At 27.5% G+C, this 25,894-nt stretch overlaps 1 protein-coding gene across 4 annotated transcripts in view; it reads left to right on the forward strand.

The window, feature by feature from the left end:
* Positions 1 to 25,894, forward strand: part of LOC122509964 (microtubule-associated protein Jupiter) — a 222,786-nt gene that overhangs the window by 180,063 nt on the left and 16,829 nt on the right. For 3 of the 4 annotated variants that reach the window (XM_043624319.1, XM_043624320.1, XM_043624318.1), the window contains exons 2-4: positions 11,285 to 11,673; positions 14,405 to 14,428; positions 17,244 to 17,330. In XM_043624319.1, the coding sequence (XP_043480254.1) occupies positions 11,285 to 11,673; positions 14,405 to 14,428; positions 17,244 to 17,330 (500 nt within the window). The remainder of the gene's footprint in view (positions 1 to 11,284; positions 11,674 to 14,404; positions 14,429 to 17,243; positions 17,331 to 25,894) is intronic. The other variant, XM_043624321.1, reaches the window with a different exon arrangement.

The following is a 25,894-nucleotide window of genomic DNA, read 5'->3' on the forward strand; positions in this document are numbered from 1 at the left end:
ATTCTTTAGCCTTTGCTAGAATACAGACTAGATAAGAGAAAACTGTCTATATGTCTAATATGGCCTTAATTAACGAAACTTCTTTTCCGCTTTTTGAATACAAAGCAATGAATTTCTCCCTTCCTTGCAGGGAAGTACCTCGCTGCAATCGGAAGTTCATACGCATGAAGGGAACTGCCGTGTCGTGAACGGCTTCTCGTAGCAGGTTCTCGGCATTTGCGAAGGGCTTCCGGTGAGGCAAAAAGAATCGTCAATAAGGAGGGTCAAAATTCGTGAAGTGGGCAACTAATTTTCAGTTGGTCAATAAGTTTTCATAAAATTTATGTTTTTCTGTTTGAAATAATAAATAAAAAATACAAGTTGAACAGTTTTGCAAAATTCGTTTTTTTGTTGTACATATTGTTAAACAAACTTTTTTGCATGAATTTAGAAAAGTTTTTTTTTTAAATAAAGTAATAGGTAAAATTTAATGATTTTTGGTATGGTTATATAAAAATAACACGATTTTTGATTAACATTTTTCATTTTAAAATTTAACGTAATTTGATAAAATTATAAACAATTTATTTAAACAAATGAAAATAAATGCAACTTCTCGATCTGTTATTTTATTTTTCAAAATTGAATATTGTTCCTTATTTAATGCCCAAGTATTACCAAAAAGAAAAAATTGGTATTTTACATTTGTTCAAAAGAAATAAATAATTATGTTAATAATAATAAGCATTAAAAAATCATAAAATCTTAAAAATATTTTTTTTAGCTTCATTAATTAACAAAATTAATTAAAAAAACCTATTAAAATAATGTTTGAGTGTTTCTGATGTATGAAAAAAGGTATAACAATTTATTAAATTGTTTAAACAATTAATTGTTGTTATTTTTTAAATCTGCACTTACGGCTAGAAATTTCTACTTTTTTCACAATAATTGTGCAATTTGTCATGAGTAAAACATCTGCTAATGATAAAAAAAATAATTAATTAAACATTGTCTAAACAATTAATTGTTGTTACATTTTTCATAAATTGTACTTGGGGTTAGAAATTTCTAGTTTTTTCTGTATTGTGCATTTTCTTGTAACTACCACATTTAAGTATCAAAGAAAAGCAAAAAATTAAATATTTAAACATTGTTTAAACAATTTATTCTATTAATTTTTCAATTTACTGTACTTAAAACTATAAATTCCTAGTTTTTTCTTAATTGTGACATTTTTTATATAACTTAAACACTTAAGTGTAATAGAAAAACTAAAAATTTATTATTTAGCCATTGTTTAAACAATTTATTAACATTTATTTTATTATTTTTTTAAATTTAATTTTTTTAGTTGATTGAATTTAGAAAAAACTAGATATTTCTAGCTCTAAGTACACTTTATGAGAAAAATAACAATTAATTGTTTAAACAATGTTTAATTAATTTATTTTTTATTTTTTATCATTACAAGATGTTTTACTCTTGACAAATTGCACAATTATTGAGAAAAAACTAGAAATTTTTAGCCCTAAGTGCAGATTTAAAAAAATTACAACAATTAATTGTTTAAACAATTTAATAAATTGTTATACTTTTTTCATACATCAGAAACACTCAAACATTATTTTAATAGGTTTTTTTAATTAATTTTGTTAATTAATGAAGCTAAAAAAAATATTTTTAAGATTTTATGATTTTTTAATGCTTATTATTATTAACATAATTATTTATTTCTTTTGAACAAATGTAAAATACCAATTTTTTCTTTTTGGTAATACTTGGGCATTAAATAAGGAACAATATTCAATTTTGAAAAATAAAATAACAGATCGAGAAGTTGCATTTATTTTCATTTGTTTAAATAAATTGTTTATAATTTTATCAAATTACGTTAAATTTTAAAATGAAAAATGTTAATCAAAAATCGTGTTATTTTTATATAACCATACCAAAAATCATTAAATTTTACCTATTACTTTATTTAAAAAAAAAACTTTTCTAAATTCATGCAAAAAAGTTTGTTTAACAATATGTACAACAAAAAAACGAATTTTGCAAAACTGTTCAACTTGTATTTTTTATTTATTATTTCAAACAGAAAAACATAAATTTTATGAAAACTTATTGACCAACTGAAAATTAGTTGCCCACTTCACGAATTTTGACCCAGGAGTCAATAACAATACGAAGCCCCGACATTTCTGACTCTCACAATTTTCCATTTATTTTAAGAAATTGGGATAATAATTCGTTTGAGTCCAAAAGAGGTATTTTCCCATTAGCGTCACCACATGTGTAAAATGAATGAATTGGCTCGTTGAGTCGTGAAAAGGACATGCCCATTTAATGTAGTCGGCTCACCAAACACAAGAGACTAATTGCGCTAACTAGATTATACCCACAATCGATATCGACGTCAAGACCAGAAACGACCGAAGAAGGAAAACTTGTTAACAATCGCCGTTTATTCATTTTAATCTATAAGGAATAAAGTCCTCCTGAGAAAAAGAGTGAACATCGATAACTGATTTAAAACTTATTGAGGCAAAGAAATATGGTAAGCAGGAATTTTTCTTTTCATTGTATTTGTGAAAATTATACTAGCGATACTTGAACCGGTCTTTGTGTACACATGCTGCATCAAGCAGTCAAGCTAATAAATATGTAACTTTTCTTGCACTGAGATTACTCAAGTCGGTCTTGCGAAAACTTTTCTTTTTCAAGTTCAAACCTTCTCTCTCGCGGTGCGTGTAGGGAATAAAGCAATCAAATCGTACATATACTCTCTGCCATTTATACTATCGCCGAGGAAATCTCAAAAAATATTTCTATCTAGCTTCGAGATTCGTGACGCATGCGACTTTCTTTGTAAGCGTGTATAAAGGTTTTCTTATATAAAACTGCTGAAACTTAGGACAATGTTTATTGGACTCGTGTGAAAGACTGTTAACGTGTGTCGATCGTTAACCCTAGAAGGAGTAACTGGGGTGTCTGGACACCCCAAGCAAAATTCAAAGTATTCCCATGGCTTAACCAATAATTTTTTTACGCTCAAAACCCATTGATAATTTAGTTTGAACCTCTATCTTTTGACAACTCTATGTGGCGCCAAAAGTTTTGCTCTAGGAAGAGCTCTATCTCCTGTTAAAATACGTCTGGGGTGTCTGGACACCCCAGTTACTCCCTAACGTTAGAAAAATTGTCAGGATAAGTAAATTCAAATTTTTTTAAAAAATCGTTTTTAATCAGTTAAAATCATCTGATAAAGTATAAATTTATAGGTTATGCATAAAAAAGTTGTATTTTATAAAAAAGGAACATTTTTATACAAAAATTCTATTTTTATGAAAAATAGACATTCTGTATTTGTAACAACTTATTATATTTGAGTTAAGATTTATTAAAAATTTCTGTGCTCTCTCTACAGTCAGAAATTAAATTCTAATACAGAAAAATGTAGTATATGACAGTCAAATTTAAATTATAAATTCTATATTGTTAATAATATTTTAACATATATTAGAGGTATTAAGAATTGTTAATTAAAACTTTGATTAAATATTAATTTACAGAATCATTTCATAAGTTATTAATTTTAATGTTAATATATTCAGATATATTAAGTTTGTAAAATTTTTAATTTATAACACCATTTTTAGTAAATATTAATTGTTTAAGTCCATTTTATAGTTCATTTTTATGATTTTCACTATTCGTCAATTGTCTTTAATTTCTTTCACTTCAGATGTTCAAATAATTATGTTTTTTGGAAGTAATACAAAAACTAATTTTTTTCCCTAAAAGTGTATCTATTTAACTTTAAAAACCTAAAATAGTTTTTAAATTAGTCAAATTTTTAAGAAACTACAACGTTTTTTGTGAAAAAAGTCAATTTTGCAATTTTTTGGTGTTTTCTTGGGTTTTTATGGTTTTTTTCAAAATTTTTTTAATTTATCAAAATATGAATAATATTATTGTATTCCTTACTAAAAAACCAATCAATTTATTATAATAAATTTTTTTATGTCAAATATAAACCTTATAAAACAAGTTTAAAGCGCGGGGTGTCGGGACACCCCAGTTACTCCTTAGAGGGTGAGTAAACTAACGTACTCCTTCTAGGGTTAACATTAACAAATATATCCGACCCACTTATAATTTTTGAAAATCTGATGTTGGTTTTAAAGAAAAATAATATTTAAATTTAATTTACAATTTTAAGAGGGTGACACTTTCAGCTTTGTTTTTTCAATAAACATGATATTTAGCTTACGTTCTTTTATAGAATCCCGTTTGGAGTTCAATTTTAACTTAAAAAACCGCTGCCAAGTTTTATCTTTTGCGATAATTTCATCAACACTTTGCTTCCTCATAGAGAATGAAATTTATTAAAATGTTTTTACATATATCCAAATTAAATAATATACAAATAGAGAAATATTTTTTCTACTGCAGGCCACGGATATTATAACTTTTTCAGCATTTTCGACTATTTCAAAAAAATGCGACTTTTTTTACTTTTCTTCCAAATATTGCAACAAAATACCAAATTTTTTGTATGAAATGAAACTTACTTCGATTTTTATAGTGTGGAAAATAACTATAGACAAATCTTTCAAAAATCATTTTTCAGTAATTGAAATTTTGTAAAATTTAATTGAAAATAATTGATTTTTTTCGAGTTGATCATAAAAATTTTAATAAATTTTTAATTTGATACACATTTTTGTTATCAATTTGTTGCAATTTGATACAATTAAGTTAACAGTGTTATTGAAAAATCTTCCATTCTAGTTTTTTAAAATTCAATTATTTTCAATATTTTCAATTACATATTTACAAGAATTCAAATACACGGAGAGAGAATATATGTGGATGTCCGCATGAATAGGGACCACTTTGGCACTATTGGACCTATCTATATGGACGAATTATTTGGAAAATTTGGAAAATTTTGAGTGGTCTTAGAACCTTTTTGGTGAAAAATTTAATGAGTTATAGAATTTCAAAGTTTAGCATGTTAAAAACCTCATTTTTAGAAAATGGAAATCAAAGATTGTAATGCGAATATCTTTGGTTCTATTAGGAAGTTATTCAGATAAAGAATTATTTTAAGTCTAGTACGCCTTTAAGATGAAAAATTAATAGGTTTCGAATTCCCTCCCCCCGTCCATTTTGAAAAAATGAAAAAATAACGGACAACCGATAAAGTGGTCCCTTTTCTATAATTGCGTTTTTTAATTAATAAACCTAATTTTTTGCGAAGTTAATGGTTGGATGTTATTTTATTGAGTTATTTAAAGCAAAAACAAAAGAAAGTAGATATAAAAAAATTTTTGAAGGGACTTTATTGTGAATAACACAGGCACACAAAAAAATAAAAAAGTCAAAACCCAGAGGTCACACCCCCCTATCCCCATGTTTTTGGGGTCGCTGAAACCGAATATGACCATGAAAAATTTTTTTCATCGGCCATTTTCCCGCTACCACCCCCTTACACCTGCTCCCGGGGGTTGAAATTTCAGTTTAAAAAAAGTGGAGTAGGGTGTCTATTCCTATGTTTTTTGGGTCGCTAAAACCAAAAAAGACTACCAAAAACAAATTCTTCCCTCCCTTAACCCCCTACAACCCCCTTAACATCCGAAAGGTGGGGGGTCGAAATTCGAATTTTCACGAAAAGTCGATTACGGTGTCTAAACCTACGTTTTTTGGGTCGCTGAAACCAAAAAAGACTACCAAAATCAAGTCCTTTCCACCCTCGACCTCCTACAACCCCCTGCAATAATTTTTGATAATTAATATTTAATTTTCAATTTCCCAAAAATCGGTTCGTTTTATTTGAAAAAAATTATTGCAGGGGGTTGTAGGGGGTCGGGGGAGGAAAAGATTTGATTTTGGTAGTCTTTTTTGGTTTCAGCGACCCAAAAAACGTAGGTTTAGACACCGTAATCGACTTTTCGTGAAAATTCGAATTTCGACCCCCCCACCTTTCGGATGTTAAGGGGGTTGTAGGGGGTTAAGGGAGGGAAGAATTTGTTTTTGGTAGTCTTTTTTGGTTTTAGCGACCCATAAAACATAGGAATAGACACCCTACTCCACTTTTTTTAAAACTGAAATTCCAACCCCCGGGAGCAGGTGTAAGGGGGTGGTAGCGGGAAAATGGCCGATGAAAAAAATTTTCCTGGTCATATTCGGTTTCAGCGACCCCAAAAACATGGGGATAGGGGGGTGTGACCTCTGGGTTTTGACTTTTTTATTTTTTTGTGTGCCTGTGTAATCTTAGGAAATATCGAAATTTTCATTTCTAAAAAAACGAAATTAAAAATTGTAATGCGAATTTCTCTGGTTGTTCTGGGAAGTTATTCAGATGAGAGTTATTTTAAGTCTAGTACACCCTTAAGATGAAAAATTAAAAGATTTTGAATTAAGAGTCCGAAAAAAACCTGGCACCTAAATTTGCACGTCAAGTAGCAGAAACTTCTAATGTTTACGCTCAAAGATGAACAAAAATATTAAAAATATTATATGAAGACATTCTATCGTTGTCAGGTTTTTTCGGACTCTTAAAGAAATCAAAGGTAAGATTATTTTAGTGTTTGTTTCATTCAATTCCGTCAAGTTATTCAAAAGTTATTCAATTATAATTTAATAACTTTTTTGTTTATAAAAATTTTGTATAAATATAATATGAAAAATTTTTTCGTTTTTTTATGCTGAATTTTTTCCAAAAAGAATTAAGTGATTTGGTTAAGATGAAAAGGACATCTCAAAAACTACTGAAATTTTGACGTAATATTGGGTGGAAATATTTCTTTTTATGTCTAGATTAAAATTCCTAATTTCATTGCAATTGGTTTACTTACTCCGAAAAAACTACAATCTCCCATGGAATCGCACCTTAATAACCTTAATTGCAATTATTATAAAAAATTGGATTTTTGAAGGGTTATAATTGTAAGTTTCAGAAATTAATTATTAAATTTCAGAAAGTCTTACATTGAAATTTTTAAAATTTTATTTCTCGTTAAAAAACAAAAATAAGAAATATTTATTTAAGTTTTTGAATAATTGGATTTGGAAATCAGTGAAAGATTAGGGAAATACAAAATAAACTTTTTGTGTCAGCACTGAATTAAATAAAAGACTTTTTTGACATATTTTTATTTTTTAACCACTTAAACGGCATGGAGTCAGAATTGACGTCGAGCGTGGAAGTGACAAAAGCAGGAAAAATACGAAAATGGCGTCAAAACTGGAATACGATTAAATCCAATTTGCTAAGTCTGTAAAGAGATTTATAATATCAAAGCCTTATCAATATTCTTGTTTTCTGAGGTTAATATGACCAAAGAAAAATAATATTCTTTTTTGAACAAATTCCATAACAGAAATTTGATTTATTGGGATCGAAATTTTAACGCCATCAGTAAAAAAGTATTGATAGTTGTCAACTTTTAAACTTTGAAAAATTATTTTAGACTTCGAAAAAATGATTTATTATGCTCGTATGCGTGTTCCTTATTTGTGTCAAATTTTCTGCATTTTTCTATATAAATAATTCTGTAAAAATACATTTATTAAATTCACCATAAAAACTATGTCATCCTTTTGTAATGGAGGTAGAGCACTCTAATACCTACTTGTCATACTTTACTTACAATTAGAAAATTATGTACAGATGTACATGATGTTTCTGCTAAGGTAAAGTAACATTGCTTCAATTGCCAGTTAAATAAATTTTTTAAGTAAAAACCGCTATTATTACTGTCATTTAAATTATAAATACGTTATACAAGACAAGAGACACGGAGTTTTAAATACTCGCGTGTGTAAATGTAGTAAAACTATTACAACCACGTGCTTTTACCTCGCTTTTACATTTTTCACTTAATTCTGCTTTGCAACTTATTTATTTTTTAAACTTATTTCATGTTTAATTAAGTGAAGATTACTTTTGAATTCTGATGTTTAGAGGGAAAAGGCAATTAATTTAATGCACTTTTTATTGTCGGTTAGTTCACCGTAAAATATCACATATCCCGTGTGTTAATACACACTTTTTTCCCTCGGCGAAATTTCTACACGAGAATGTAGACGCTGTAAAATATTACAAATTTCTATCATACCCATCATTATTTAAATCAAATATCTCTTGTGACGTCGATTTTTAAAATTACGCTGAAAATCTGTAGGTACAGATCTCGAGAAAATTAATTAAATATAGTAATTGTTTGGTATGTATGTAGAATTGTATTTCGAAGGGAAATAATGAAGACAATAATTGATAAGCCCGTAGGAAGTGAAGAATTCCGCCTGAGAGGCAATGGGTGTGCCAGGAAATGTAGGATTACGACGCCGCGCCGTTCTGTTGAACACAACGCAACGCCTCTGCGATTTTTTGTCAACTCTTAACTATTCGCGCTAATTGTACCGCTCACAATTAGTGGTTAGATTTAACCTTCACTTCGAAGCTCTGTGATCCCGGAGATGTCCCCAAAGCTCACCATATAATTTATCAATTGCCTTTCTGTGACCTTTTTAAATCAATTATTATTTATATTGAGACAAAAAAACCGTTTTCCGTGCTAACTTGGAATTTGTTGTTAAGCGCACATCATTCATTTTTTTGGTTCTTCGTCACGAAACAATTTCTCCGTTTTCTATTCCCTTTTCTGTCATTTTCATTCATCATGCAATCTGTAAGACAGTAAAAAAATATTAAAATTAATAGTTGAAAAGATTTCTTTTCCCCTATAAAAAAAATACGTTCGTCACGTATTTTTTCTTTAATTAAAATAACCCACTTTCTTTAATGAGAATTTATTAATTTATTCCAATTTTAGCCCTGAAGAATGTCGTGGAGTTTTGTTCAAGGAAAAGTAACGCATATATATTAGAATATTTTTATTCACTGAAGAAAGAAATTGTACATTTACATATCACCTTTGTGTCTTGGAGCTTGACTTTTATTGGAAAAATGAAGTTAAAATAATGCCTGTAATCTAAATATGAGTTTGATGTGGGGTGCAGATAAGAGAATATCGTATGAATCATATAGAAACGCAATTCCCACTGTGTAATTAAGTGCTTCAGTATCATGAGATCTGTGAATTTCCCCAAAATTTCGAGAATAATTATGAATTGTTCCAATTTCGAATTTCGAAATTTGGGGTCACTTTTATGAAGTTGTAAAAATAGTGAAAAGAAGTAAAAGTACGTGAAGAGTTTCGTAATAGAATATCTTGAATTTTCTCAGAATGATTGTATAATTGACTAAAGAGAGGATTTGTATTGTTGTCGTGGGAGCGTAATGAATATTAGAATTATTAGAGGTATGAAATGGAGTCCGTGACATACTGAAAAAATAGATGGTTATTGTCATCTTTTTATATTTGAATATGTCGGGAAATATAGTGTATATAAATTTGTTTGCTTCAAGAAAGATGAATGAATAGCTCTCGCGTGCCAAAATTGAATGCCAACTCATTGATGCCGCTAACAATTTTGTCTTTAACTATACATATAGAGACAACTCGGATGAGGAATTGTATAGGGAGCAGGAGCGAACGATTCACTAGGTTTAATTACTCACTAAGCATTATGCTCGTTATGCACTGACGCATGTGGGGCGCGTTACATCAACAAAGAACAACGCTCCCAATGTGAGAACACGTGCCGTGCATCTCGTCACTTTTCAAAAGGGTAAAATGCTTTTCTTATTCTCATTAGCATAAATTTCATCTTACCCGAAATTTATTTTTCTCATTACGGTAAAGTTAATATTCTTTTAATATAAATCATTTTAATGTATCTTCTTTAAAATTCAGCAGATTCATTATTTTAAATATTAAACTCTAAACCTTCGCGCTACCGAAGAATTTTCGTGTACGTCAACTGCAAGGGCCTACCCGAAATGAAACTGAAGTTACCAACGTTTGTTCGACGAAAAATATAATACGTAATAATTTCCATTTCCCCGCCTCAGATCCAATTCTTTTCCACTTTTATTATAAATACTAATGTTAGAAGCCATTAGAAATTATTTTCAAGTGGAACCAGGTCGGGGAGGGCAATGATTTTGACATTTTTTTGTTACCGATTTTTCGAAAATTCAGAAATTTCGAAACAATGTCTATTTCCCCGCCTCAGATCCAATTTTTTTTCCACATTTATTATAGATACTAATATTAGAAGCCATTAGAAATTATTTTCAAGTGGAACCAGGTCGGGGAAGGCAACGATTTTGATTTTTTGGCACGGATTTTTCGGATTTTTTAAAAAATCCGCGACAAAAAATCAAAATCGTTGCCTTCCCCGACCTGGTTCCACTTGAAAATAATTTCTAATGGCTTCTAATATTAGTATCTATAATAAATGTGGAAAAAAAATTGGATCTGAGGCGGGGAAATTGTTACGTTTTATAATTTTCGACGAACAAACGTTGGTAACTTCAGTTTCATTACCCGAAGTAGTCATTTCGGGTAGGAATTTTTTCGAACTAATAGAGTTTGGTACTCTGCATCAGGGGGTCATCTCGGTATTTTGCATAATTTTGATAAAAAATTGTTCAAACATTCGACAACAATTTTGCGAGGAAATAATTTTATTAAGGATTGAAATTGGACCCAACACCGCTCCATACATTTTTTACAGTGTATGATTTCTAAACGATATACCTAAAAGAAAATTGAAAAATCGTCTCATAAATTTAATATTATTTATTATTTCAAAAGATCTTTATAACAAAAGTAGACTCAAAAACATTTTTAATATATTATGGAATTCTAAAAACTGGATCAGTATAAAAATCAGTTATAGGACGCAAAGTGTGTGTAGATTCATGAATTTTTGATAATTTATAAAAAATTGCAGCACAGCCATTTGTGCAATTTAAGAATCCCTAATGTTGGCATGGTCGTTGAATCAAACAATTTTACCAACGGTTTTAGACAACAAATGAAATAAAGAATGAAATGAAAGAGGTGAATTTAGTAACATTTTTATCACTAAAAACAAGAAAAAATAATTTTTGACGCTGAGTGTGGACGCCAACTTCAGAGGCGTCCACACAGGCGATTTAAATAATATAATTATATTTTAATTTAATCATAAACTCTCTTAAAAAATTTGTTAAAGCAGATTGAATATATCATGTAGGGTCAGATACTCAGATTTTAATTTTAAATATCACCAATCTTGTTATCATTGTAATTTTGTTAAGTCTAATTTAATGTTGTGTATTCCAATTTTAGTGCTACCTGAAGTAGCAATTAATGAATTGTAATTGATGTTTTGTTTTTAGGGTTTTGAAACCACCTGGTGGCGGCAGCAGCGACATTTTCGGCGCCTCAGCAGAGGAGACCAGCCCTCGCCGTGTGAAATCACATCAGGCTTCTCAATTGGGTTCAGCGCTTTTCGGCGACAATGCCAGAAACGGTCCAAGTCATAGCACTAATGGACCGGACACACCAAGGGTCACCAACAAGCCCGGTAATGATTCTTACAAACGTCTGTTTGGTCCTCCCGATGCCCTACCCAACCAAAATTCGAAAAATCACATGAAGAGCAATATTCCCCTCAGCGGTGAGAGCACAACTGTTGTTTCTCCTGCAAAAAGCACGTCCAGCAGCAATGGTTCCATCTGCAACGGAACTATTTCAAACGATAACTTGCTCATCAATGACAATACAGGTAATTAACCACTAATGATGACGATTGGATTAACAGCTATCTTCAAATATGTGCGCTTTTAAACAAGTTACACACACTAGTTGTACTGCAGACTCACTATTTATTTATTATCAAAAAAACACATTCTCTTTTGCATACATTTTCTCAATTTTCTCCATTTTCTCCATTTTCTCATTCTTTTAAATTCAAGTATTCCTGGCAGTCAAAAGAAAACTTTTTCAAAATATTTAACACAAAAAAACACGGCTCATTTTTTATTCGTTTCAAGTTATTTTTTATACAAGTGCGGAAAATAGGAAATTTCAAAAAGGGAACACAAATATCACATCAAAATTATTAATTTAGAATATTTATTTCAGAGAATTTTCATACAGCTGAATTTTAAATCTTTTCTTTAAAAGATAGAAAATATAGTTACAAATTGATTTTTTTATATCTTTTCTTGAAAAGTTAAAAAGTTTAATTTTTAACATTTTAAACAATCAGAAGTTGCATATTTTATATTTTATACTCTCTCACCCAATAAAAAAAATTGTGTTCAAGAAACGTAAAAAATAATAAAAGATTGAGTGTTCTGAGAGTGTAATATTCAATTGGAAGTTACATTTAAATAAAAATTATAATTTTGCCATTAAAAATTTCATTCGTTTTTCTTTAAAGTTTCTTTAACTTTATTTAAAAATTTAATGACCCAATTATTGAACTTGGGCTATTCGATGTTTGCTACAAAATATTAATAGAGTCACTAGTAAAATATCACAACGAAAAGAAAAGAATGTAATAGTAAGCTAGCATATTCTCTTCTTTTCGCTGTGACAATCAGCTACTGACACTATTCATATTTTGTAGCAGACAAAATTTTTCATCGCAATTTTTTAAATTGACCAATCAGAAATTATTTAAAGATACTTCCAATTTAGAAGTAAATCTTTAATAAATTTTTAGGAAACTTTCGGGGCTGAGTAGGATGGGTCAATTTATTTTAAAATTTGCGCAAAAATCCTTCTGTCGGATGTTTTTTCAGAGAAATGAAAATTCCGTCAATTTATATTTTTGGCATGTAAAAGTTTGACTCAATAAAATTCTGTTAACTGATATTTTCGCTAAATTAAATAATGATTATTTCAGATGTGACGCGCTTCCTTGAAAGGTTCCTAAGAAGCAATTAATTTTAGGTTATGTTTATAATTTTTTGATTGAAAATACAGAAAGACAATCAATTACTATTACAAATTATTAACGTTCAAAATAATATTTAATAAAATGATTTCAAATTTATAGAAATAAAAAGGAATTTTTAAACAAGATAAATTTAACATAAACATAAACTACAATTTGTTTACTTCTTAGGTACCTTTCTTGGGGGTGCGTTACAGATTTCTTTTAAATAAAAGTAGTTTAATTAGAAGTTTTGTAAAATAAAATGCAATGAAATATAAATAAATAAACATTAATAACGTTATATGAAAATTCTTCGTAATAAAATTCTGTCTAATAAGTAATAAATATTTTAACTATTAATTCTCATGGGATATTCATGCGCCCCTTTCACGAGTGTTGTAAATCACATGAGTAAATTTTCCTATTTTACGCGCGTCTGTCAAACACCATTTTTTACAGTACTCATTCGTAATATTGAATTCAGCAAATACATAAACAATAAACGAAGTGTTAAAGATGACGCATTAATTAATTTTTTATTAATCAACACATTTCTTTGTTTTTAAAAACTATTGTTGCCATGAAAGTTTTTTTCCAATTACAATATTTTGAAAAGAGGAGAAAAAATGTCTGCCAGGAATTTTATTTTTTTTTTATCAAGTTGGATAAAATCTGAACAAGTAAATAATATAATTTAAAAATATGAAAACAATGAAAGGGTTACTATCTGAAAGCTTTTTCTCGAAGAATATTATAAAGTATTCACATAAATATTTTTCAAGTTATTTAATAAATTTTGTTTAAAAGACAAATAATAATTCTTATGATTAATGTTTAAATTAATATTTTAATATGTAAACTGTTTACTCTTAAAATTACATGACAATTAACGCAAAATATTAAAAAACAAAAATAATTTATGAAATACAATTTTTTTCTTAATTTTGTAATTTTCCTCTTGTATTAAAAATGTTTTAAAAATAAAGATTCAATCCCTTGACATTACCTCAACTAAGTAAGTTGAAGAAATAAATTTAAATTGTTTCCTTTGCTTTTAAAAAACCACTTTTTAGTTTGATGTTTTGTCCGTGGGTTGAACATAACTAATAACTTTTAATAACCAAACGAGAGTTTAGATTCAAATTATTAAATTAATAATTAACCCGAATGTTAAATTATAATAAGGCTTCAGAGAAGTGCCCATTTTATTAAATTGAAAAATGTCTTTTAAAAGATGAGACCTGAAAGCAAACAGCGTCGAAAAATCATATTTCTGGATCTTATTTTGTTGCAATGAAATTAATAATTCCTTGACATGAAACATTAAAATAAATTATTACAGTAAATAATCTAAAAAATTGTTCAATGTTCCGCTTAATTTATTTATCATTTGTTCTTCAATTACCATTATGATGATGCTGTTTGTCTTGGGGTTTAAATTTCACAATTACTGAGTAAATTTGCTCGTTTATTCATGTGAGAGAGGAGAAAATGTATTATTATCAATATTGTAAAGAATTTTATTAATTGTCTTTTTTCTGCCACCCCGCTTATAACTGTCCACATGCAGCATTTAGGAGAAAGAAAAGATTTCGTAAGTGTATCACGTTAAGTCAGACACTCTTTCAACTTCTCACGTTTACCGCAATAAAACAAATTCACAGTTCACTCACATTAGTTTTTTTTCAAATATTAGTAGAATCAGAGTAAGAAAATAAAGAATAAATAAAAAGAGAATTTTGTTACAAAACTCAAAAATTTCACTCCACAAGTTTTTAATGTACGTTTTTAAAGCCTGACGTTATATAGACGAATCCACATATTTTAAGTTAGTAATCCATCGTTAGTCATTGTTTTGTAAATATATTTTACGGCACATTGCTTTGCTTTCTGGAAAATATGTTTTTCAAGTTTTTTTTCCACTTTTTTTATTTTCAGTATTTGTGTGTTTTATGGTTTTTATTTAAAAGAATGCTGTTTATACTGCTTTTTAAAAATATTGAAAAAATTAAAAAAAACCGATGGTAATAAAATTGAAAGACATTTTTTACTATGGCTAACATCTGCTTCATTATCTATATTTTAGTTTTTGCATCAGTAACAGTATTTTTTGCTCTTTCATATACTTTCTCACTAAGTTTTGGGCTGACGAATCGAAAGTACATTTTCCATGAAATAAGTTTTTTTATATTGTTATTTTATTATACGTCCAATTCCTGTTTGGTTTTTAATTTTACTTATTACATAAATCAGTTAATTTAAATTTTTAAACGTATATTTAAATTATAATTTTAATCTTTTTGGGTATATTCGGAATTACGAAAATTAGTTCCACATCTGGTTCTAATCTGCTTGATCCGATGCATTTCAAAATAGAAACCCTGTGAGATTTTCTGTGGTTCAGCTTTTAACATGCACCATACATTTTTTTATACTATTTCTATTTATTCAAGTTGGCATGATACGTCATTTTCGTTTAAAAGCAGAAATGGTTTACTATGAAATTAAATATTATTATAAAATATTACAATTTTTTTTAATAAAAAAATATGAAGGGAAATTAGTGCAAATCATTTTTCATGAAAAATAGGAAAACAGAGAAAAACAGTAAATCAAACAGGAATTCTGGTTTATAATGAAAAATACATTAATAAAATTAAATTATTATTGTAATCGCATTAATCATTAAAATAGAAATGTTTTCTCATTCTTTTTTTTGTAAGGGCATTAGAAAATCGACTGAAGGCACTGCCACAGCTCGCTGCTGCCTGCGCAGGCAGCTGAGATACAATGAGAGTGAGGGAGAAAAATCATGAATTTGAATTTTCTTTCTCCCCTACTCTCATTGTATCTCAGCTGCCTGCGCAGGCAGCAGCGAGCTGTGTCAGTACCTTAAGATTTCGAAAAATTTCTTCAGAAAATTAATATACCTAACAATAAATAAAATAATGAAATTAATAATTTATATATAATGTAACGGGTCAGTCGTTCACGTGGATATTGTATTCTAGGAAAGATGAAGGAATAGATTGTTATAAATACATTTTGCTTCCTCTTTGCGATCAGCAACAAGATTTACTTCCTCGTGAAGAAAGCATTAACATTATTTCATTCTATAAATATTGTTTTACGAATAAATACATTTTAATGCAATGAATTTTAATTTTAATTTTTAATTGTGATTTTTTAATTATTATTAATTCTCTAAATTTTTAATACAGTTTATACTTTATATATAGACCAATCGATTCGCCTTGATGCAAGTAATAAAATTTTATTGTACACGGAAAAAAAAATCAGCCTAATAATGCATGGAGTCTATTGGTTCGATTTTTACATGAGCCCATTTTGCAAATATCACACAGGAGTTTACTAAAAATGCATGGCTTTTGTGACTTTTGCCACAGCACCATGCGAAAATAGGATGGATTCTAAGCTAATCACGCATGGTAGTGTGCGTGCAATATACACAACAGACGCTCATGTGTTTTTAGCCTAGTATTTTTTTCCGTGTATGAAAAACGAAAAATTTGTTTATATTATGTTTATACAAAATTTTCATAAACAAAAAAGATATTAAATAATAATTGAATAATTTTTGAGCGCGCGCATCTAAATTAATTAGTTTACTTTCTTCGAAATATCAGAAATTTTACTTGGAGTCGCACATTAAAGAAATTTTAAATCTCCTAAACTTTTCATGTAACGTTCAGTCAACTTTTGTGTCAAACATTAAAAAGAGTGAATAACATTTAAAGAATTATTTAAAGTTTAATGAACTTCGCAACCAAAGAGTCTGAAGGTGTTGCAATCAAGTTAATTTCGACTTTTAGGAAACTTTCAGTGCTGTGTGGGGTGAATTACTTCAGGGTTGCCACAGGTTCCAAGTCTCGCGTTCGTCCCCTTATTGCAGCCAGCCCTTCAATTTTGTAAATCTTTGAAATATCTGAATTTTTCATACTTTTAATTAAAAATTCTATGGAAGTAATTTTTTTCTAAAAGCTTAATCGAAATTTTTAAAAATTATTTCACGTTTTTATTTATAATCGTTTTTGTCAGTAATTGCCAAAAACGCCCAAAAAGTTATAACTGATTATTTAGAGAAAAACATTTTTCAAAAAGAATTCAAGTCGATTTAATTCTAATGCCCTAAGAATAAATTTGATTTGTCGTACAATTAATCTTTTTTTGAGAGAAGCAAAGTTTTCATTGTATAGTACTGTAAATTCGCCAGCACGAATTTTGGAAACACTAACAGAACAAAATGGTTTGGTTTTGGTGGGGGGTGTGATATTTTTTATTTTGGGGCGTTGTTGGTGCATGGGATGAATCTATCTGTGGGCTTTATCCGTTGTGTGAATTTGGTGGCGGCTCGACTCGGCTCGGCGTGTCCTGCGATGTTCCTGCAGGAGGAGCATCCTGCATGCCACGCAACCCAGTCACTGGAGACGGAGTTGACGTGACGCCAATTAGGCGCACCGCACGAAAGTGTAGAGGTAATATCCCCTTGAACAAAAAAAAACATTTCATATCCTTTCTCTCCCGATATCATCTCCATATATTTTTAGTTGATAAATCATTTTTTTTAATTTTCATTAATGATGATTGCGTACTTGATTTTTCTGCTGTGTGGTTTTATTTTTTAAAAGTAGTTTCTGGACTTAATAGTTTACAATTAAGATATTTTAAGACTCATATTTTCTTCAATCCGATAAAATGTTTGAGAATTTTGTGCTTATTCGGGAGAAAATTTGTTGAGTCAAAAAAATGTTATAGGATATATAGAATAATTTAAATAGTAAATATTCTATAGAATTTCACTATAACAGTTCAGTAAAATGTATACATAAATTCTAGTCAATATTGAAGGTGTTTATACACCGTGTGGTATAAATTTATTCTCTGCGCGCATAAACGGAAATATTCTCCACGAGCATATATTTGCGCCTGCGCAAAATGTTTGCCTACAGCTGTGTAGTGAAAGGCTTTGCCTTGACCAGGTGTTTGCGCAGGCGCGAATATATGCTCGTGGAGAATATTTCCATTTATTCGCGCAGAGAATAAATTTATACCACACGGTGTAAACACCTTCATTATAGGTAGAAATTTACACTCTTTTTACAGATATATTTCATATATTGATAATGAAATTTGTCCTTTTCTTAATTTCGCGCCAATACAGTTCATTAAATTACCGCCTAGATGGCATGAAAATTCTCTCATAAACGAAATTATTCTTATTTTTGTTTACGTTAAAAATTATGTTTTAGTTTTAAAACGTCACCGTTGATAATTTAAAGAAAATTTCGAAAGTTATTTTCTAAAATGAAAAATTCTTCATGTAAATTCATTGATTTTTAAAAGTCTCATGTAGAAATGAAAAAACTATTTAGGTGTTGTTTAGTAATTATGATGTCATTTATGATTATTATTGCTATTGATAATTGAAATGAATAAAAATTAGAGAAAGAGGCATTAAAGGTAAAATTAAAATTATGACAGTTGTTAGTTTAGGAAACAAACAACAGACTACTAATAAAGTTTTAATAAGAAGAAAGGGTAGTGAAATGCCAATGTTTTAATATTTTTAAAAGTAATTATGAGGTATAAAACAATTTAAAATTGCTAAAAAAAAGGAGGCTTGGATAATTTTAAAGCTTTTATAATGATTAATTTTAAAAATGTTAAAACTTTGGAGATCACTACTCTTCCTGATTATATTTTAGACTTCCTCACAAAATTATCAGCTCAATTTATTCAATATATTATAAGAAAAAGATAAAATTATCAAATTTCATTGAGTACCGATTAATTATTTAAGTTGCTGAAGTTGGCATCGATGCCAACTTTAAACTAATTTCACTTCTTTCATTCAATTAGAAAGTAAAAAACTTTTTAAGAATTTTGAACCTTGGTTTGAACCTTGGGAAAAACTTAGTGATTTTTTCTGTTTCATAAAAAAAATATATTTCGATACTGAGCAACTTTTATAAAAATATATTGAAAAAAATTCATCTTCTTAGAAATAATCAAATTAAAATTGAAAAGATTGTTTTATTTACACTTCCGCTGAAAATACTATATACAGTAGAACTTCGATAAGTCGAAGTTTCGAAGGAAACGCTGAAAACTTCGAGTTAAAGAGGTTTCGACTTATATAGGTTTCTGAAAATATAATTCGACATATCCCAGTAAACGAAAACTAATTGAAATGAATTAAAAAGAATTCACAAAGAGCTTGAGTGAATCCCGCTTTGTGACAAATACGAATTGGAGCCTACCAAAAATGTTAATTCGTTTCAATTCATTTGAATTAGTTTTTTTTTACTGGGATATAGAGGTTTTCACATACTGTATATTTATACACAATAGAAAAGTTTCTATACTTACGTTTGTTAATATATTACTATTAACATTATTATTAACTAGCCCAAATAACGCGCGCTAAGGGGCCGTCCATAAATCACGTGATGCTATTTTTGACCATTTTTGACCCCCCACCCCCCCCATGTGATACACTATTGCATGTATTAGCGCCATTTTATCTGCAAGTCGTGATAAATTTGTTGACCCCCCCCCTAAAGTGTCACGTGATTTATGGACGGCCCCTAAAGCGCGCGTGAAGTTTCTTGTTTCACTTTTAACATATATATTATAACAATAATGTAATTTTTACATTACATGTCACATGAAAATTAATGAAAGCGTGAATGCCAATAAGAAGATAATGAAAAATATGTTCATTACATTATTTTTGACTTATTAATTATCAAAAATAAATTACATTTAATTACAATTAATTATTTATTTGTTATTTTGTTTCTAATAGTTTTGTAGTCAAAATTAATTAATATTATTTTCATGTCATTAACATTCAAAAATTCAATTATTCTGAAGAATTCTACACAAAATCACTATTTTTCTAAATTTATTCAGGGAAATCAGAAAAAAGTCAGAAAATTTTGTCAAAAGTGCTGGAATAATATTCAATTTCAAGAATTCATAAGAAAATTCTGAATGTTATTGTTCAGCATTGAAAAGATTTTATATATTTCAAACTCTTCCTGTTTTTAACAATAATTAGACTTTGCAGATTTAAAAGTGATTTTCTTAAATAATTTAATTTTTAAAAAACTATCGAGAAAAAATTATTTTTTATTAATTATTTTGGAATAATTTTTTATTTAAAAATTAAAAAAATAATTGAATTTTATGAAATTTGTACACTGAGAAAACTGGAGTATTGGACTAAACATCTGGAGGGACAAATCGTTGATATTTGAGAGTTAGCTATTGGATAACAATCTAAATGTTCAAATACACCATTGACAGATATTCTTGCCATTTCTCTTGGAGGGAAAATGAGTTTATAACAGAGGGACAAATTTAACCATCTTGAGAAATCCCTTTCTTATCCGGCGCGAAATGAATAAATATGGCAACCTAACCCCTAAATTAAATACATAAAATGTCAGAAAAATAATTTCGCGCGCATCAGATCGTACACATTTTCTGCGCAACTTTTAACCCTCAGATATAATGGGAGAGAATATACAAGTAGATTTCCATTATCAATTCAAAATTTATTTTAGAAGGACTATTCAACTCTCTTCATAAGCAAAGAAAACATACACTTTTTGAACCTCTGAATTTGACTCTCCAGTTTTCTCAGTGTATTTAAAATTTTTTTATAAATAATATGTATAAATAAGTAGTAAATGTCACGCTTGCCAAACAAAGTATTTAATTTATTATTATCATTACTCAAAAGAAATTCGATTATCTTTACAAAATTTCAATAAAAAATTCTTCGAAAAATTTATGAAAAATTACAAAAATGTTATCTTTTGAAATTATTACAGGTGACATAGCAGCTAAAAAAACGCGCGTGTAGTTTCTCCTAGTATTAATAGATAATTAATAATAATGCCTATTAACAATAAAAACTGGTACTTAATCACAAAAATAATTCAAAAATTAAAAAAAATTTCGTTAAAAATTGAAATTTACAAAATATATATCACTGCTTTGCTAACTTTGCAAAAAATTTCATATTTGATATTTGTGCCTTCAAAAAATGAATTTAAAAATTGTTTTGATAAAATTCTTTATCAGACTTAAATTTTAAGAAATTGTAATTATTCAATAAATTATTTTTTTCTGCATTTAAATTATTGAATTATCTAATAAAAATTTATTTAAAAATGAATTTCAGTTAAAGTTCTACATATATATAATAATTGAATATTAAAAGCATTATAGCATGAATGAATTTTAAGAAATAATTAAATTTTAAAATGGTTCCAAATCAAATTCTTTAAAAATTTGTATTTTTCATACTTATAACTAACAATTCTGTAGAATTAATTATTTTAAAAAAGTTTAATTGAATTTTTTTCTGAAATTATTTGAAGTATTTATTTTTTAATTCGTATTTAGTTGAAGAATTTCTGAATAATTTAAATTTCGTAAACAAATGTATTTTAAAATTCTCAAAGAACTTTTTTCAAAAATTATTAAAAATAATTTATTCCTGTGGGAAAATAATAATGATTAAAATTTATTTAGAAAAGAAGTTATTGATGTTTTCAAATAATTTTAGAATTAAAGAAATTCGTAAATAAATTTAATGTAACATTTCTTGGAGTATCTAATCATTTTTAGAGTTAATCAGAATATTCTTTAGAGTCTAGGAAGAAGTCAAAATTTTGTCAAGTAATAAAGTTTTTCATATTAAAAAAAAGAAAATATTTCACAGGTTTTACATTTGTTAATTTTTTAAACTGTTTGTTACAAAATGCTAATTTTTTAGAAACAAAGGAAATAATGAATAATATAATAATATTAATAATTTTTTTAGATTAATAAAAATATTTTTGAATTATTTAAGAAATAAAAATAATATTATTAAATTAAAAGAATAATAACAAAATAAAGAAATGTAATATTATCTATCAAAACATATAAAAAAACAAAAGCATGAATTTTTTTAAAAAATCGTTATTTCATATTTTATTTCTATTTTTTATCAAAACGAATAAAAAACAAAAGAATAACCATGACTAACTTCAGGTGTGGACAGACTGGACAGAATGAATACGACGATTATTATAGTTAATTATAATAATAATTTAAAATTCAATACAGGAACCACTGTTTGATAACAATTGTGTTGTATTAGCTTCAAGATATAGAGGTTGCGAAAAACAAAACCTTCAAGTTATAGAGGTTTAAAAGGGCCGTATGTACTAACTTCGAGTTATAGAGGTTTAAATACATGGAAAAGTTGTTGAAGGGAAATTAAAATTACTTAGAGTTATAGAGGTTGCAAAGTTCGAGTTACAGAGGTTTTTGGGCTTCTAGGGAAGGGAATGGACATTTTCTTCGACTTATATAGAGGTTCTCGACTTATCGAGGTTCTACTGTACATTTCTCTTGCAAAATTTTTGCTTCATTAGATAAGTTGTAAGTAATTAATATAGTTTTAAATAAAATGTTTTTGAATTGGTACATACATTGAGAACATAATTAAAACTTGAATTCTTACCGAAATAAGAAAAATTATATCAAAACAAAAGTAGGTACATTTGATTTTATAAGTTAATTAATTAATAATAAAAACAAAAACTAACATTCTTGTATACTTTTCTCGAGACTTAAAATAAAAATGTTTATTTTAATGATTTGCGCAGTATAATTGTTTTTTCATGTTGCATGATGGGTTGAATTATGAATTCTCACCTCAGCATTCACGATTGAAATTGCAATTAATAGAATGAGAAAATCAATTATTGCATGTCACTGCCTCTCACAATAAACACTCAAGATAGACAAGAAATATTTCTCGTTCGGCTGAGTGAGAAATCTTGATAGTGAACATTTCTATAGTTGCTTATAAACCATAAAGAGATTTAAAACACATAGAGAGATGTTTTGAATAGAAAAGGTTTTATAATTAAAAATAAATATATGAAGGTGATTATTTTTTATTGTTTTACTTATCGGGAATAGGGTTTTCGATGATTTACCTTTTTAATTTAAAAAAAGAATTAATGAGATTATTAGTGAGAAAATCGTAAAAGTTCTTTTATTAATTTTTTTCTAATTTCCTTTTTTATTAAATTCGACAAAAGTATTACTGTTAGATTTTAAAGGGGAAAATTATAATATAATTAATAAGTACAATAGTCTACAATGCGTTTAGTCTCGTCCAGTTGTGAGTATATTCCGTTATTCTATTCATCTTTTCTTTACTTCACACTGCTTTCTCCAACATTACTGAATGGCTGGCTGGCTTATCCACCGCAAAGTGATTGTGTTTATCAGTCATCAACCAACTGGGCAGCTTAATGCAATTACTGATATATCTCTCTAAATTGAAATTAAAAAAAAATTAATGATTTTGGTTAAAACGCACATGTTTGTATTTCAGTATTAGAAACAAAATTAGTAGTCCTCTACTAATAATTCTTTTTCTTAATTACTGTCTCCATTAATTGGGTGGAAAACTTTCAGTAACTTTCAAATGAATATGAACTAGTTAAAAATAAATAATTATTAATAAAAGTTCAGGTGAAAATTTTACACAAAATAAGGAATTTAATTGTACCCAGGAGATAAATTTTTTTTTTATTTATAGTAATTTATAATATTTGTAATTTATTTCTTTTTGAAAATTCTTTTTTGTAAAAATGTTTATAATTTATATCAAATTTGTTTAATAAATTGTAATTTCTGAAGAGGACAGCCGTGCTGTTGAAACGTTAAAAAAAGAAATTGTCTTTTTTGTTTTTGAAATTCTGACTCGGAGTGATCGACTATCTCATCGTTTTTATTAATATTTTTTAATTTAATTCGATATCGAAAGTATTAGGCTAAATATAAAAATTAAAGTTATTTTCACGTATCGATTTTGATCAAACTTATGTAAAGGATTTATTTTTCTTATTCATTTTCTAAAATTATTATAAATATTGTTTAAAATGCAAAACTTGAAAAAAAATTAGTATAGATAAGAATTTAATTATTAAATTACAATTATAGTGAATTATTCTTATATATCTTTACATTGAAAACATTTTTCTGCCAACTTTCCTTAAGGTAACTGCTGATTATGCTCGAATTTAGATTAGATAAGATTCATTTCTTCATATAATGCAAATATAGAAATTCAAAAATTTATTTCTGTTGCTTCCAATTTCTCCTTAGATTTTTCTCCCAGTATAAAAATCCTGTTTTTAATTTGTTACTTTCTTGTAATTAATAAAGAAATTAAACTTGTTTATAAATGAAGAAAGAAACTTAGGTTTACATTTTTTTTTAAATGTTGAATTATTTTTTTTCTCATATTTTCAAAGTAATTAGAAATTGAAAATAAAATTAAATTAATAAATCCCATGTCAGTAAATATGTATAAGGGACATTTTCTTTCAAACCGTTTCACCTACCAAAAACGATCGCAAGAAGAGCAATTTTCGAGTAAATTTTACTATATGGGTCAAAATAAAAAAATCGACAATATGTGCCTAACTTTTTAAAAGAAAATAAAATCTTTGAAATGTTGAAAAAATTGTCTGTTTTGTTAGTTATGTTCTAAAATATGTCAAAAATCATAAAATGCAAGATCAAGGAATACTTATTAGTTTAATAATATTTTTTTTAGTAATCACATATTTAACCTATTTCAATATAATGAAATTACAAAAAAAAGTTGATAGTAATAATTAATTTTTAGTTCGTTTAATTATTTAATTACTGAATTTACCTGTTAAATAATAATAACATATTATTTAGCGTGTTAATCGTTTTAATATGAATTTCTGAAAATATTTTTTGATAACTAACCAAATAGATTTTAGAAATTTTCTTTCTGTCTATGTAACGTCTGACTTCACTACTAAAAATAGATATGTCGGACGGGACACGATGACAAAAAATAATAAACATGAATTTTTATTTTTGTTATTATTCGAAAACTTGAATTTAGTTTTAATTGTACATTTACACAAATAATATACATATACTAGAAAATTTTTTTATACATTAATTACCATTTAAAAATGTTCGCCTTTAAAAAAAAACTTGTGGACACGATGACAAAAAAAAAGATGTACTCTTTTCTTAATATTATCAAAATATCATTTTACTAATTTTTAAATTGATTTTGACATCAATACTATGCTCACGTATTATCAAATTTATATCGTACTTGATTTATTTGAAAACCGGTAAATATGTGTGTGAGGACACGATGACATTAAAAAATTTCAAATCTGGGGACACGTTAAAAATTCTTTAAATTTCTCATTTAGTGTTATAAAAATTCTCACCACTTTTCTACATTACACTTTATACATTGGAGAACACGTACACAAAGAGAAATTTTATTTTATATAATAAAAAATTGAATTAAAAATTTTTTTATATCGTAAAATGTATATAGGGACACGGGACACGATGACATTTTGGACATATTTTTACTATTTTGTACCTGTTGTATCAATAAAAAATTAAATTAAATAACCAGGTATTGTAGATAAAATTATACTCTGCAAGATGTTTGTATTTAAAATCATGAATTTTTAACAACCAAATTATTATTTATCCAGGACAAGATTTCAACGATTTTTTGATTTTAACCCATATAAAAAAATTACACAGTGGAACACCAAAAAATAGGTTAAGATTTGACTATAATGGGATGGAAGTACTACCCAGCAGAGTAAAATCCCCAAAGGATTTTGAAAAATTAGCGGCCGTTTGATTTTTATTGTAATTTTAAGTTTTGATAATTCAGTAATTTATTGAATAATCGCTCTAATCAGCTTTTGGTATTTTGACAATAACTTCTTACTTTCTTGAGTAAAATTGTAGTTTTTATTCCAATAAACAAATTTCATTAACGAACTATGGTTAAAAAATTACCTTTAGTTCATGTTTTGGGGAAAATTATTCGATTTTTCTCAATTTTTCACACTACGCCGCAAAATGTTATATTTTTTTATTTAAATTTTTACTGAAACGTTACTGTAATCAAAATTAAATAACTCTTTTGAATATT

This window comes from Leptopilina heterotoma, unplaced genomic scaffold (assembly GCF_015476425.1).
Source record: "Leptopilina heterotoma isolate Lh14 unplaced genomic scaffold, ASM1547642v1 Lhet_65, whole genome shotgun sequence".
Lineage (NCBI taxonomy): Eukaryota > Metazoa > Arthropoda > Insecta > Hymenoptera > Figitidae > Leptopilina > Leptopilina heterotoma.